General features: G+C 29.4%; 1 protein-coding gene across 2 annotated transcripts; it reads right to left on the bottom strand.

Moving 5' to 3' along the window:
* Window positions 1-2,937: 2,937 nt before the first annotated feature.
* LOC139858866 (14 kDa proline-rich protein DC2.15-like) lies at window positions 2,938-6,809 on the bottom strand. 2 transcript variants are annotated; one of them, XM_071847703.1, is made up of 3 exons: window positions 6,535-6,809; window position 5,881; window positions 2,938-3,066 (listed from the first exon to the last, which is right to left on the bottom strand). In XM_071847703.1, the coding sequence occupies exons 1-3, from the start codon at window positions 6,807-6,809 to the stop codon at window positions 2,938-2,940; spliced, it is 405 nt and encodes a 134-aa protein (XP_071703804.1). The 2 variants fall into 2 exon arrangements, with proteins under 2 accessions (XP_071703804.1, XP_071703803.1); XM_071847702.1 differs by lacking the exon at window position 5,881 and having other exon boundaries at window positions 2,938-3,085.
* Window positions 6,810-14,000: the final 7,191 nt, after the last annotated feature.

Here is a 14,000-nt window from a genome sequence, read left to right as displayed (position 1 = left end):
CTCATCAAAGTTATGACATCAACGTTTAGGCCATATTTCATGAGACATGATGACTAGACTCGTGAAAGATGAAGTTCTACCTCGTCTTAATTTCTCCGATTTTTGGAAAATCTGTAGAATGCATAAAGGAAAAATGACCAAGGAAATAAGAAAGGTGCCACACGAAGTACTGGATTATTAGAACTTGTACATAGTGACATATGTGGACCTTTTCCTTCGGGCATTGGTGGTCATAAATAATTCATTACCTTCATTGATGATTACTCTGGCTACATGTACCTGTTCTTTATCAATGAAAAATTCGAATCATTTGAAATGTTCAAAAATTTAAAAGCGTAAGTTGAAAATCAACTTGACAGGAAAATTAAAGTAGTGAGATCAGATAGGGGAGGTGAATATTATGGTAGACATACAGATGTTGGTCAAGCTCCTGGGTATTTCTTTGACTTTTGCAAAAATTAAGGGATTATTAACCAATATATCATGCCGGGTACCCCCTCAGCAAAATTGTGTAGCTGAGAGGAGAAATCGCACTCTTATGGACATGGTTCGTAGTATGTTAGAGAATTCAAACTTTCACGAATTTCTTTGGACTGAGGCATTGAAAACGGGTGTTCACATCCTTAATAGAGTTCCTTTGAAGTCAGTCCCAAAACCCCCATATGAAATATGGACAGGAAGGAAACCTAGCTTATGATATTTAAGGGTTTGGGGATGTCCAGCCGAAGCAAAGATATACAATCCTCAATCACAAAAACTGGACTTGAAAACCATTAGTTCCTTCTTCATTAGGTACCCAGAACGATCAAATTTCCCATCTCACAGTACCAAAATTTTCGAGACACACCATGCTGAGTTACTTGAAAATGCTAATAACAGTGGGAGTGGTTCATTTAGAAGAATTGAGCTTCAAGAGGTTCGAGATGAGACACCAATAATTCATGTGCCCATCCAGATTAATACGCCACTTGACACCTCGAATGATCACTTAACTTCTCATGATCATCCAAATGATGTCAAGGAAAATGAACCTAACCCCGTGACTAATGTTGAACCACAAGAAACTCAACAACGTTACATAGGTCACAACGACAAAGGCAGCCCACGAATTTTGACGATTACCATACCTATTTAAATGAGGCTGATTTTGACTTAGAGAAATGCAATAACCCTGATTCATATGAAGAACCGATTACTTGTGTCCAGTCTGCTCATTGGAAGGAAGCAATGAATGATGATTTGAATTTAATGAGCAAAAATGACATTTGGGAACTTGTTGAACTACCAAAGCGTGCAAAACCCGTTGGATGCAAGTGGGTCTTTAAGACTAAACTTGACCCAAATGGAAACGTCGAGCATTATAAAGCTCGTTTGGTTGCGAAAGAGTATACTTAAAAAGAGGGCATTGATTACAAGGACACATTTTCTCCTGTATCGAGAAAATACTCGCTAAGGATCGTAATGGCCTTGGTAGCTCATTATGACTTGGAGTTACACAAAATGGACATCAAAATGTCATTTCTTAATGGAGATTCACATGAAGATGTGTTCATGGCTCAACCTCGAGGTTTTATATCTGAAGGCCAAGAGCACTTAGTTTGTAAACTTAAGAAATCTATTTATGGGCTTAAGCAAGTTTCTTGTCAGTGGTACTTAAAATTTGATGAAGTAATGAAGAAACATAACTTCATCAAAAATCATGTAGATAAATGCGTGTACCTCAAGATGAGTGGGAGCAACTTTATTATACTTGTGCTTTATGTTGATGATATCCTTTTGGAAAGTAATAATATTGATTTGTTGTATGAGTCAAAGCGTTTTCTTTCTAGAAACTTTGACATGAAAGATCTCGGTGAAGCCTCTTATGTTATAGGAATTGAAATTCACTGAGATCGAGCAAATAGGACATTAGGATTGTCTCAAAAGGCATATATTGAATGTGTACTCAATAGGTTCAGTATGAAACATTGCTCCCCAACGGTCACTCCCGTGGTTAAGGGTGACGTTTTCGGATCTCATCAATGTCCGAAAACTGAGGTTGAACATGAGGAAATGCAATGAATTCCATATGCTTCCGTGGTTGAAAGCTTAATGTATGATCTGATGCTCAAGTATGTACTCGAACAGATATCGCATATATATGTGGCATGTTAGGAAGGTGTCAGTGTAATCATGGCCTACATCATTGGAAAGCTTCTAAGAAAGTATTGCAATATTTACAAGGAACGAAGGAGTACAAGTTAACATACACTAGATCCGAAAACCTTGAAATTATTGGATACTCGGATTTTGACTTTGCGAAGTGCAAAGACACTAGTAGGTCTACTATGGGATATATTTGTCATACTGTCGGGTGGGCCTATTTCTTGGAAGAGTCAGAAGCAAGTGTTGATGACGACCTCAACCATGATGACTTTGTATGTTGCGGTTTATAATGCGACATGTTAAACAATGTTGTTGAAAACTTGATCACTGGACTCAAAATTGTTAATCCCATATCAAGGCCATTGAAGATTTATTGCGATAATAAAACAGCCGTGAGCTTCTCGAAGAGTAACAGTTCGACTGGAGTTGGTATATACCTCGATACAAAGTACTTATTCGTACGTGAAACAGTAAAGGAACAACGTATATGTATCAAGCATATTAGAACTCATGAAAATATCAAAAATATTAATTAAGATTAAATATAGATACTAATTTTTAACCAATGCACGTAAATAAACTATGAATATACTTTTATATTTAATCACATATGAACGTACAAGTGTACATGATAGAATCAGAAGGTGAAACACCGTACTATTCAATCGAACTACACAACACTCAAAGATGAATTCACACCTACATGAAATTTGATAAAATAAATAAAACTCACCCAAACATTTAAAATAACACGATAACAATTAATACAGAGTAATTATTTAAGATCTTGGTCTATGCGCATTGAAAGCCCTTTGGAACATGCTTTCCACAGTAGTTAAGCAACAAGCTCAAAGAAACCGGCACATTGAGGTTGATACCCAAGACATTAGCTTTAATGGCGGTGCAAAGACAGACTGCAGCCTCAATGTAGTGACCCGAACTTTTCCATGTTTACATATATTAATTGAGATTGATATTTACATGACTAAATGTTTCCAATGTGTTAAGCAATCAAACTTGTTAAGACTTGATTAAATGAAATAAGTTTCATATAGAAAATTGATCACCCAAGTTGACCGGCGATTCACGAACGTTACAAATTTGTAAAAACTACATGTTGTGGTATATATAGACATATATATATATGGTTGATATGAGATTATGATGAGTAAGTATCTCACTAAGTATATTAACAATGTGTGATATACATAAGAAATGAGATTACTAAGTTAAGAAACTCGAAATGATATATATAACGATTATCGTTATGATAACGTCTACTAAATACATATGTATCATATTTAGATATTGATACACTATATTTAACATGATAAAATGATATTTAAATATATCATTAAGTGTGTTAACAATGAACTACATATGTAAAAACAAGACTACTAACTCAAGAATTACGAAACGAGACTTATATGTAACGATTATCGTTGTAACGATATTTTAATGTATATATCATATTAAGAGATATTCATACATCATAATATCATTATAACATAATAATTTAACATCTCATTTGATATAATAAACATTGGGTTAACAACATTAATTGAGATCGTTAACTTAAAGGTTTCAAAACAACACTTACATGTAACGACTAACGAAGACTTAACGACTCCATTAGAATGTATATACATGTTGTGTTTTGATATGTATTCTTACACTTTTGAAAGACTTCAAGACACATATCAAAGTACTTCTACTTAACAAAAATTCTTACAATTACATCCTCGTTCAGTTTCATCAACAATTCTACTCGTATGCACCCGTATTCGTACTCGTACAATACACAGCTTTTAGATGTATGTACTATTGGTATATACACTCCAATGATCAGCTATTAGTAGCCCGTGTGAGTCACCTAACACATGTGGGAACCATCATTTGGAAACTAGCATGAAATATCTCATAAAATTACAAAAATATTAGTAATCATTCATGACTTATTTACATGAAAACAAAATTACATATCCTTTATATCTAATCCATATACCAACGACCAAAAACACCTAAAAACACTTTTATTCTTCAATTTTCTTCATCTAATTGATCTCTCTCAAGTTCCATCTTCAAGTTCTAAGTGTTCTTCATAAATTCCATAAGTATAGTTTCATAAAAATCAAGAATACTTCCAAGTTTGCAAGTCTACTTCCAAGCTTTCTAATCCATTCCAAGTAATCATATAAGATCAAGGAACCTTTGTTATTTACAGTAGGTTATCTTTCTAATTCAAAGTAATATTCATATTCAAACTTTGATTCAATTTCTACAACTATAACAATCTTATTTCGAGTGAAAATCTTACTTGAACTATTTTCGTGTCATGATTCTGCTTCAAGAACTTTCAAGCCATCCAAGGATCCTTTGAAGCTAGATCTATTTTTCTCATTTCCAGTAGTTTTATCCAGAAAACTTGAGGTAGTAATGATGTTCATAACATCATTCGATTCATACATATAAAGCTATCTTATTCGAAGGTTTAAACTTGTAATCACTAGAACATAGTTTAGTTAATTCTAAACTTATTCGCAAACAAAAGTTAATCCTTCTAAATTGACTTTTAAAATCAACTAAACACATGTTATATATCTATATGATATGCTAACTTAATGATTTAAAACCTGGAAACACGATGAACACCATAAAATCGGATATACGCCGTCGTAGTGAAACCGGGGGCTGTTTTGGTTTGGATAATTAAAAACTATGATAAACTTTGATTTAAAAGTTGTTCTTCTGAGAAAATGATTTTTCATATGAACATGAAACTATATCTAAAAATCTTGGTTAAACTCAAAGTGAAAGTATGTTTTTCAAAATGGTCATTAAGATGTCGTTCTTTCGACGGAAATGACTACCTCTTTAGTAATTGACATGTAACTTAAATTTCCGACTATAAACCTATACTTTTTCTATTTGGATTCTTAAATTAGATTTCAATATGAAATCATATCAATTTGATTCACTCAAAACGGATTTAAAATGAAGAAGTTATGGGTAAAACAAGATTGGATATTTTTGATCTTTTTAGCTACGGGAAATGTTTAACAAATCTATACAAATCATATCCTAGCTAACTTATATTGTATTATACATGTATTCTAATATATTATGTAATCTTGGGATACCATAGACATGTATGCAAATGTTTTGACATATCATATCGACCCATGTATATATATTATTTGGAACAACCATAGACACTCTATATGCAGTAATGTTGGAGTTAGCTATACAGGGTTGAGGTTGATTCCAAAAATATATATACTTTGAGTTGTGATCTAGCCTGAGACGTGTATACACTGGGTCGTGGATTGATTCAAGATAATATATATTGATTTATTTCTGTACATCTAACTGTGGACAACTAGTTGTAGGTTATTAACGAGGACAACTGACTTAATACACTCAAATCTTTAAAACATAATAAAAATGGTTGTAATTATATTTTGATCATACTTTTATATATATGTACATATTTGTATAGGTTCGTGAATCGATCCGTGGCCAAGTCTTATTTCCGAGGAAGGAAATATCTGTGAAAGTGAGTTATAGTCCCACTTTTAAAATCTAATATTTTTTGGATGAGAATACATGCAGGTTTTATAAATGATTTACAAAATAGACACAAGTACGTGAAACTACATTCTATGGTTGAATTATCGAAATCGAATATGCCCCTTTTTATTAAGTCCGGTAATCTAAGAATTAGGGAACAGACACCCTAATTGACGCGAATCCTAAAGATAGATCTATTGGGCCTAACAAACCCCATCCAAAGTACCGGATGCATTAGTACTTTGAAATTTATATCATATCCGAAGGGTGTCCCAGAATGATGGGGATATTCTTATATATGCATCTTGTTAATGTCGGTTACCAGGTGTTCACCATATGAATGATTTTTATCTCTATGTATGGGATGTGTATTGAAATATGAAATCTTGTGGTCTATTGTGACGATTTGATATATATAGGTTAAACCTATAACTCACCAACATTTTTTTGACGTTTAAAGCATGTTTATTCTCAGGTGAATACTAAGAGCTTCCGCTGTTGCATACTAAAATAAGGACAAAATTTGGAGTCCATGTTTGTATGATATTGTGTAAAAACTGCATTCAAGAAACATATGTCGATGTAATATATTTCTATTGTAAACCATTATGTAATGGTCATGTGTAAACAGTATATTTTAGATTATCATTATTTGATAATCTACGTAATGCTTTTAAAACCTTTATTGATAAAATAAAGGTTATGATTGTTTTAAAAATGAATGCAGTCTTTGAAAAACGTCTCATATAGAGGTCAAAACCTCGCAACGAAATCAATTAATATGGAACGTTTATAATCAATATGAACGGGATATTTCACTCAAGATCTACGAGGTCGCCTAAGAGTGAGCAACAAGGAGTCTTTGGTGGTGTACCGACAACTAAGTGGACAAGGTCATTAAGAACATCAGCACAAACACCTAACTTGAGTGTGTCTTTCGGGCAAGTGGCCGGTGCTGGTTTGTGGTGGTGATGTTTATGTTGATGTGGCTTTGATGGTGGTGGTGGGCAAGAAGTTGAAGCTACAAGAGTGAAGAAGATAAGATTAAGGGTGAGAAGGAAAGCAATTGTAGCCGATGCACTGCTTGAACCCATTTCGATGTATGTGTTACTTTTATTATATTGCTACACAAGCAAGTTTACAATTGCTACAAAAGGTTTGGGTGTGGAGCTATTCAAGTGTGTACAGCCTTTTATAGATGGAATCAGAATTAGATGTTTCATTCTTTTTAAGACATACCCCAAAGTATAGCTATAGATAGTGGGGACTGAACTGTAAATTCTCAAGCAATCAAGCAGTGCCATCTCATTGATTCTTAATTCTGATGGTCCTGTATAGACATAAAAAAGGACCTTTAAACGTTAATTACCTTTTGGATTGAACTAATTCGATTAGTTTTATGAACTAACACTAATTCGGCTGGGCCCATGCCAGCACTAAATTTTTGGGTTAAATGCATATAATTATAAAAGATTTATAAAATTTTTTACCCCTTAAAATATTATGACCATGTGCAACCGCAACCTTTACACATGTCTTAAGACGCCCATGTATTCAAGTATCCAACTTAGTGATCGACCTTTAAAGTTAGATGTTTCATTTTTAGATTATGTTATTAACGCCGTGTTCTAGCCTATTTTAACAGTAGAAAAAGTTTATTTATAATACAAGTGGACTAGAACTTGAGGAGAAAAGAGATAAATGTAAATAATTGAATGAAATTAAAGATAGTTTATATCTATTCGTAATCTATTATTAATTTAAAAAAAGAAAGTAAAAAAAAAAGAAGAAAAAAATTGATATGATGTATAAAAGGAAAATAATCATTTATTTTGATTTTTTCTAGTTAGACAGAAAAAAACTAAAATAAAAGGTTTAGAATTATATCTAAACTAATTTTATGAGCCCATGCGTTGCACGAAAATTATAAATTAGAGTATTTGTTTTCTCAAATGTAAATATCGAGTTTTGTGCCCGTGTGTTGCACGACTATTAAAACCGTTGACTGAATTTCAAAACATCATGATCTTCATCAAACATTAACAAATAAATAAATTTAAACCTAAGCAAATCACCAAAACATAACATATGTAAGGTGATGAGTTCTCAAACAAAAGTAATGATATTGTATAGTGACTTGTCGTAATTACTAATTAATAAATGCATATGAATTGTGAGCTGTTGCAAATAAATAGATATAATATATATTTATGGTGTAATTAGAGAAAATCAATTTTCAGCTATATAAATAGATTTGCAGTTAACATATGATAATACTATTCATGTATTAATTTTTAGAATTATTTAATAAATTAAAGGATATTATAATTTATAATTATACTTAAAAATTATATTTATATTTAATTGAAATTTTTTAATTATAAATATTGAAGAGTGACATTCAAATACACTCTGTTTATTTATATTTATTTAGAAAAAAATCTGGATAGTTTTTGATGTAACGTAGGACTACCTTGTAAAATTATTTTCAATATATATATATATATATATATATATATATATATATATATATATATATATATTATAGTTTTTGATAAAATATTAAATATACATAGTAATAGATAATAGATGTGTAATGAGTAGATCATATCATATAATCACGTATATATTTAAATATGTAAATATGTATATGCTACTTTATTTAATAATATAATATTTTAAGTAAGAAAATATGTATAATAAATTCAACTAGGAAATCTAAATATGTATATTATATATATATATATATATATATATATATATATATATATATATATATATATATATATATATATATATATATATATATATATATATATATATGGAAATAACAGTTAGAATTGGTGGGAGTAAATGAGGAGTTGACACGTGGCAGAATTTAACCAGAAGTTGAGATATAGGATTATCATCACGTGCTTTATATAATGTACTAGTTTTATGAGCTCGTGCGTTGCATGACATTTGTATAACTTAGTAGTCGATAATGTTAATATTGGTATTTATTAAATGTATAATACAAAAAATTAAAAAACCTTTATTACTGATAACATCTCTATCGAAAACATTAATATTGAATACTAATGCAATTATGAGCAGTCCGTTAGAATCATTTTAATTTCAATTGACAAAAAATCGATAGAACACCAAAATGATCTTCTAAAAAGTTGTTTTAAAACCGATCGTTAAGAATAATATTTTATGTACATCTATAATTGTATAAGTTTTTTGTACAAACTAATTTCATAATGTTAATATCTCAAATAAAGCAGACTAGGCTTACATCTAAATATCTATAAGGATTATTAAATAACTATTTTAACTTCAATTGACAAACATGAGCCCATACGTTTATATAATATTCTACAAATATTATATTAATGTAATATTTAAAATTTATGCGTAAAGTGTAAATTAATTTTATATTATATAATATATCACTCATAAATAATATTTTAATGTTAATAAAGCAATATTTATTTTATAATTTTGTTAAATATAATTATAACATCTGGTTGTTAATATTAATATAATATTATATGGTAATATAATATAATATTTTAGGTATTTAAATATGTATATTAAATTAAATTAAAAAATCTAATAATTCAATTAATATATAGAAATAACTGATAGACTGACACACGACATGAATGAAGGATAAGTTGGCACATGACATGAATTAATCAGAAGTTGATATGTAGGATTTTTGTCACGCGGTTTATATAATGATACGTTTTTTATTTTATTTTATTTTTTTTTTTTTTAAGGAGTGTATGTGTATATGTAGGTATATATGTATGTGTTTTCTTTTAAAGAGATATTTATAGGCATGTTTATGTCTTGTATGTACCTTCAGGAAGACCCATACCCCACACATGTGAGATTTGGTTTAGTGTTGTTGTTGTTGTTGTATCTTCATGAAGCGTGTTCTATGAATTTTCGCTCTTTGCTTTTTACCCGGACCTCGTCTGGTATGGGTACGTATGTGTGTGCATATATGTATGTGTATGTATGGATGTATGTGTATGTTTGTATGCTTGTTTATGTATGTATGTGTATGTTTGTTCGTATGTAGGTATATATGTTTGCTTTATGTATGTCTATAGATGTATATATGCATGTTTCTGTATGTATGCATGTAGGCGTAGGTATGTATGCGTATGTAGGTATGTTCGTATGTATGTATGTATGTATGTATGTATGTATGTATGTATGTATGTATGTATGTATGTATGTATGTATGTTGATTGTATGTATGTTGATTGTATGTATGTATGTATGTATGTATGTATGTATGTATGTATGTATGTATATATGTAGGTATGTAGGTAGGTATGTATGTAGGTTTTTATGCGTGTATGTGTGTACCTAGGTATGTCCATGTATGTCTGGGTATGGATTTAGGCATGTATGTTTGTATGTATGTATGTAGGCTTATGTATAGAGATTTGTATGGTTGTTTGTATGTGATCATATACGTTTATTGTTCTTCTAGTGCAACATTTATTGTTTTAAATTGAGGTCCGCATCGCACTTTACGGTACGTTATATATATATATATATATATATATATATATATATATATATATATATATATATATATATATATATATTAATGCAACATTTTTTACGGCATTATTAAGCGAGTCAACAGTAAGCGTCGATTTATTGGCGACTTGACTGCCGTCTATAGCCTAAATTGAACCCTAGGCATGCTTTAAAACCCATAAAAATTTGATAGTATCATTTTCATGGAGTCCCTTTCGATATAATTGCTTATTTTTCTTTTACTCACTTTTATAGTTTTTTTTATTTTTATTTTTCCTTGTATTATATTTTCTACTTTTGGCCGGAGGTTCCCTTGGAAGCAATCTCTTATTCGTCGGACAGAGAAAAGGGAGGACTTTCTCTACTCTTGAAGTGTTTCACTCGGGGTGGAGAAATGACTTTTTTATCCAAAGATAGAGGTAGGATTGTCTATGTCTCACCTCCTCATACGGCCATACCCCACGTATGTGGGATTGAGTTTGTTGTTGTTGTTGTTGTTGTTGTTGTTGTTGTTGTTGTATAGATAGAAGATGTATAGATAAGTTGTATTTTTGAGTTAATATTACCAGGCTATACTAGCATGAGATCAATCAAACTGATATCGAATATTTTATATTTTAACAACTTATAAGAAAAAATATTACGTAGATTAGTCACGTACAAATAGATAAAATATTCCCTTTCAATTCCATCAATTCTAGGCTGAAAGTAGTCATCACCGTTTACTCTATAACTTTTCTTTTTATGTTATTTTCTCTAAATTCGTTTTCATTGTATAAAATACTCGAGAATGCTATATATATATATATATATATATATATATATATATATATATATATATATATATATATATATATATATATATATATATATATATATATATATATATATATTTTTTTTTTTTTTTTTTATTTCGTCTTATCTAATTTTATTTCCACACAAACTATAACTCGAGATTAGTCAAGAATGTGGCGCAAGTCTTGCAGCTACATAACTACAAAAACAACCCCAATCATAGATCTATTTATATCCGACCCGTGACTATTTCTTTAGTTACTTTACATCATTAATTTTCCGGTATAATAATTAAATAATTAAATACAATAAATGGAACTTCAATCTTGTTTCTAAAATGGGAATTGCTAATTTGTGCCACCATGGCACATGATAATCAACATTCATGAAAGTAAATATTTCCTTAAATTAATTAAAAAACATTTAATAAACACAAAACTTTCTAAAATTAAATGTGTATTGAATGTAATATTTTTTTTAAAAAGTAAATTTTATGATCAATTAATGCTTTTATCACATGCCACCATGACACATTTTAGCATAACCCTTCTAAAATATATGTCATTCATAGATATCTACTCGATCCGATTCATTTATAATAGATATCTATGATGTATGATGTAATGGATAAATAATGGATATGTGTATGAATATTAATTATTTAAATTTTTTGTGAATTGGATATTAATTACAATCTATCATCTATGAATATATCTATTACTACCTGAAATACATTTAACATAGATATATACGTACTATAATAGATGCATATGTATACATATCGATATACATATACATATAACCTACAAAATTTTAAATTATTAACAAGAAGAAGGGTTATATAAGCTACAGTTATTAAATTGTCAATAATAACAACATTACACATTTATATTTAGTTTAAACATATATCTACTTATATTATAACGTAGTTCATTCAATTGAGTCGCATTTGATTAGAAATTACAATCAAAACATGTCTTATAACCCAAAACGTAGAGATTATACATTTACTTCCGTTCCATATTTGACTGTCAAAATCGTCATTAGATTAATATTTTATTTGATATTCAACGGAGATCAATTATCCCGCTGAATCCTACAAATATACATATAGATGGAAAATTAAAATTAAATAGATATGAATATAAATATAGATGAATAAACTTAAATGAATATGAATGTAAATAAGATCATTCAATTAGTTATATATCGTCTCTACATCTCTACTTCCACCCACTTAATTACAAAACAACCCTAATCATGCATCTATCTATCCTGCCCGTGACTAATTCTTAGTTATTTTATTACATTAATTAAGATTAAATTAAATTTTATATACTAAATGGATCTTCAATACTTTTATTTATTTATTTATGTGACCCACTCTATTAAAAGAAAAATCAATTTGTATTTTAATCATCTATCCCTTCATTCCTATACAGAAACAATATTTAAGGTATATTACGAAATTATTTCTCGTACTAACGCGCGAACATAACGCACATTGCGACGAAAAAGCATTTGCAACACTAAATGGTTTCGTTATCGTTATATACATTAAACTATGATTCTATTACAATATGCATATCGACATTTAGTTTATTTACTTTAACTTTCATATATACAGTGGCGAGTCTAGTAGTATACCCGTGGGGTCACGGGATACCACTAGTTTGAAAATTTGCAGTAGAAAATTCTTTTTAAATTGTATAGAACACCACTAAATTTAACCGCAGGACCCCATATATTTTTCAAATTTATAGTTTTTATTTTAAATTGTTTAGAACATCACTAACTTTAACTACTTGGATACCATATATTTTTCAAGTTTTAAAGTTTTTTGAAAGTAGATTACCACCAAAATAACGTTCAAATATAATTAGTAGTGAAAAAAATTTTGGGACCCCATTACGTATTAATCCTGAAATCGCCAGTGCATATATAGTAATGTATAAATATTTCAAAAGAAATTATATACATCACAATAAAAATACGATGAATAATAGTAATGTTAATCGAATACGCGCACACACACACATATATAAAATATTTTCTCTCTCCAAAATAACTATCCATTATTTTACTTTTATTGTACGGAGTATTTCTTTTTCAACGTTAACTTTAGCTATGTTTGTTTATGTTACATAATATTTGATGATTAATGTTGATCGTACCAATGAAAACACGTTTAAAATGTAATTTATTCATATAAATTGATCAAATATATTATATAAAATAAAAAACTTATTTGAAGTTAAAATTAAGAAAAAGGACTTTTGAAAGTTATATGAAGCAATAATTTTAGATGAATGGAGTATATACATATCTGTATACCTCAAATAAATACTCTATTGATATGACAAGAATAGAAATAGATCAATTGAAAAGAATAATTTAATGAAAAGTGAAACAAATAGCAAGTTGAAACTTTATGTAAATAGAATTAGCCGAAGTCGATAGTTTGTAATTTTATATTTATATTTTGAATTTAAACCTAAAACTTATATTTTATAATTGTTTAGTAAACTGTGTGAAACTTAAAAAATATAAAATTATAAAGATAAAAGTAAGTGATATTTGTTTTTTCTTTTATTTTTTGCAAAACGAGACCTTTATAACATATTTTTTTTTACGGCAAAAGTGAATATATAAAATAAAACGCTCCCTAACATACAACCTTTATAACATATCTTTTTTTCGAAATAAAAAAAATAACTAATAAGGATACAAGCAATAAACAAAAAGGGATAAGGCTTAAATAACAAACTAGCAAACCCTAACAAAGCAAGAAACGAGCTAAACTAATCAAAACCCGACCCATAACACTTACAATCAAATCCAAAACACAACTAAAGGACACAATAAACTAAAACACTATGCAACCACCAAACAAAATGAACTACCTAGATGGGTCCTGTTTACCTGACCTTTGCTGTTTTGCC

Source organism: Rutidosis leptorrhynchoides, chromosome 7 (genome assembly GCF_046630445.1).
Source record: "Rutidosis leptorrhynchoides isolate AG116_Rl617_1_P2 chromosome 7, CSIRO_AGI_Rlap_v1, whole genome shotgun sequence".
In the NCBI taxonomy this organism is placed as follows: domain Eukaryota; kingdom Viridiplantae; phylum Streptophyta; class Magnoliopsida; order Asterales; family Asteraceae; genus Rutidosis; species Rutidosis leptorrhynchoides.
This window is presented reverse-complemented; position numbering and strand designations above follow the sequence as displayed.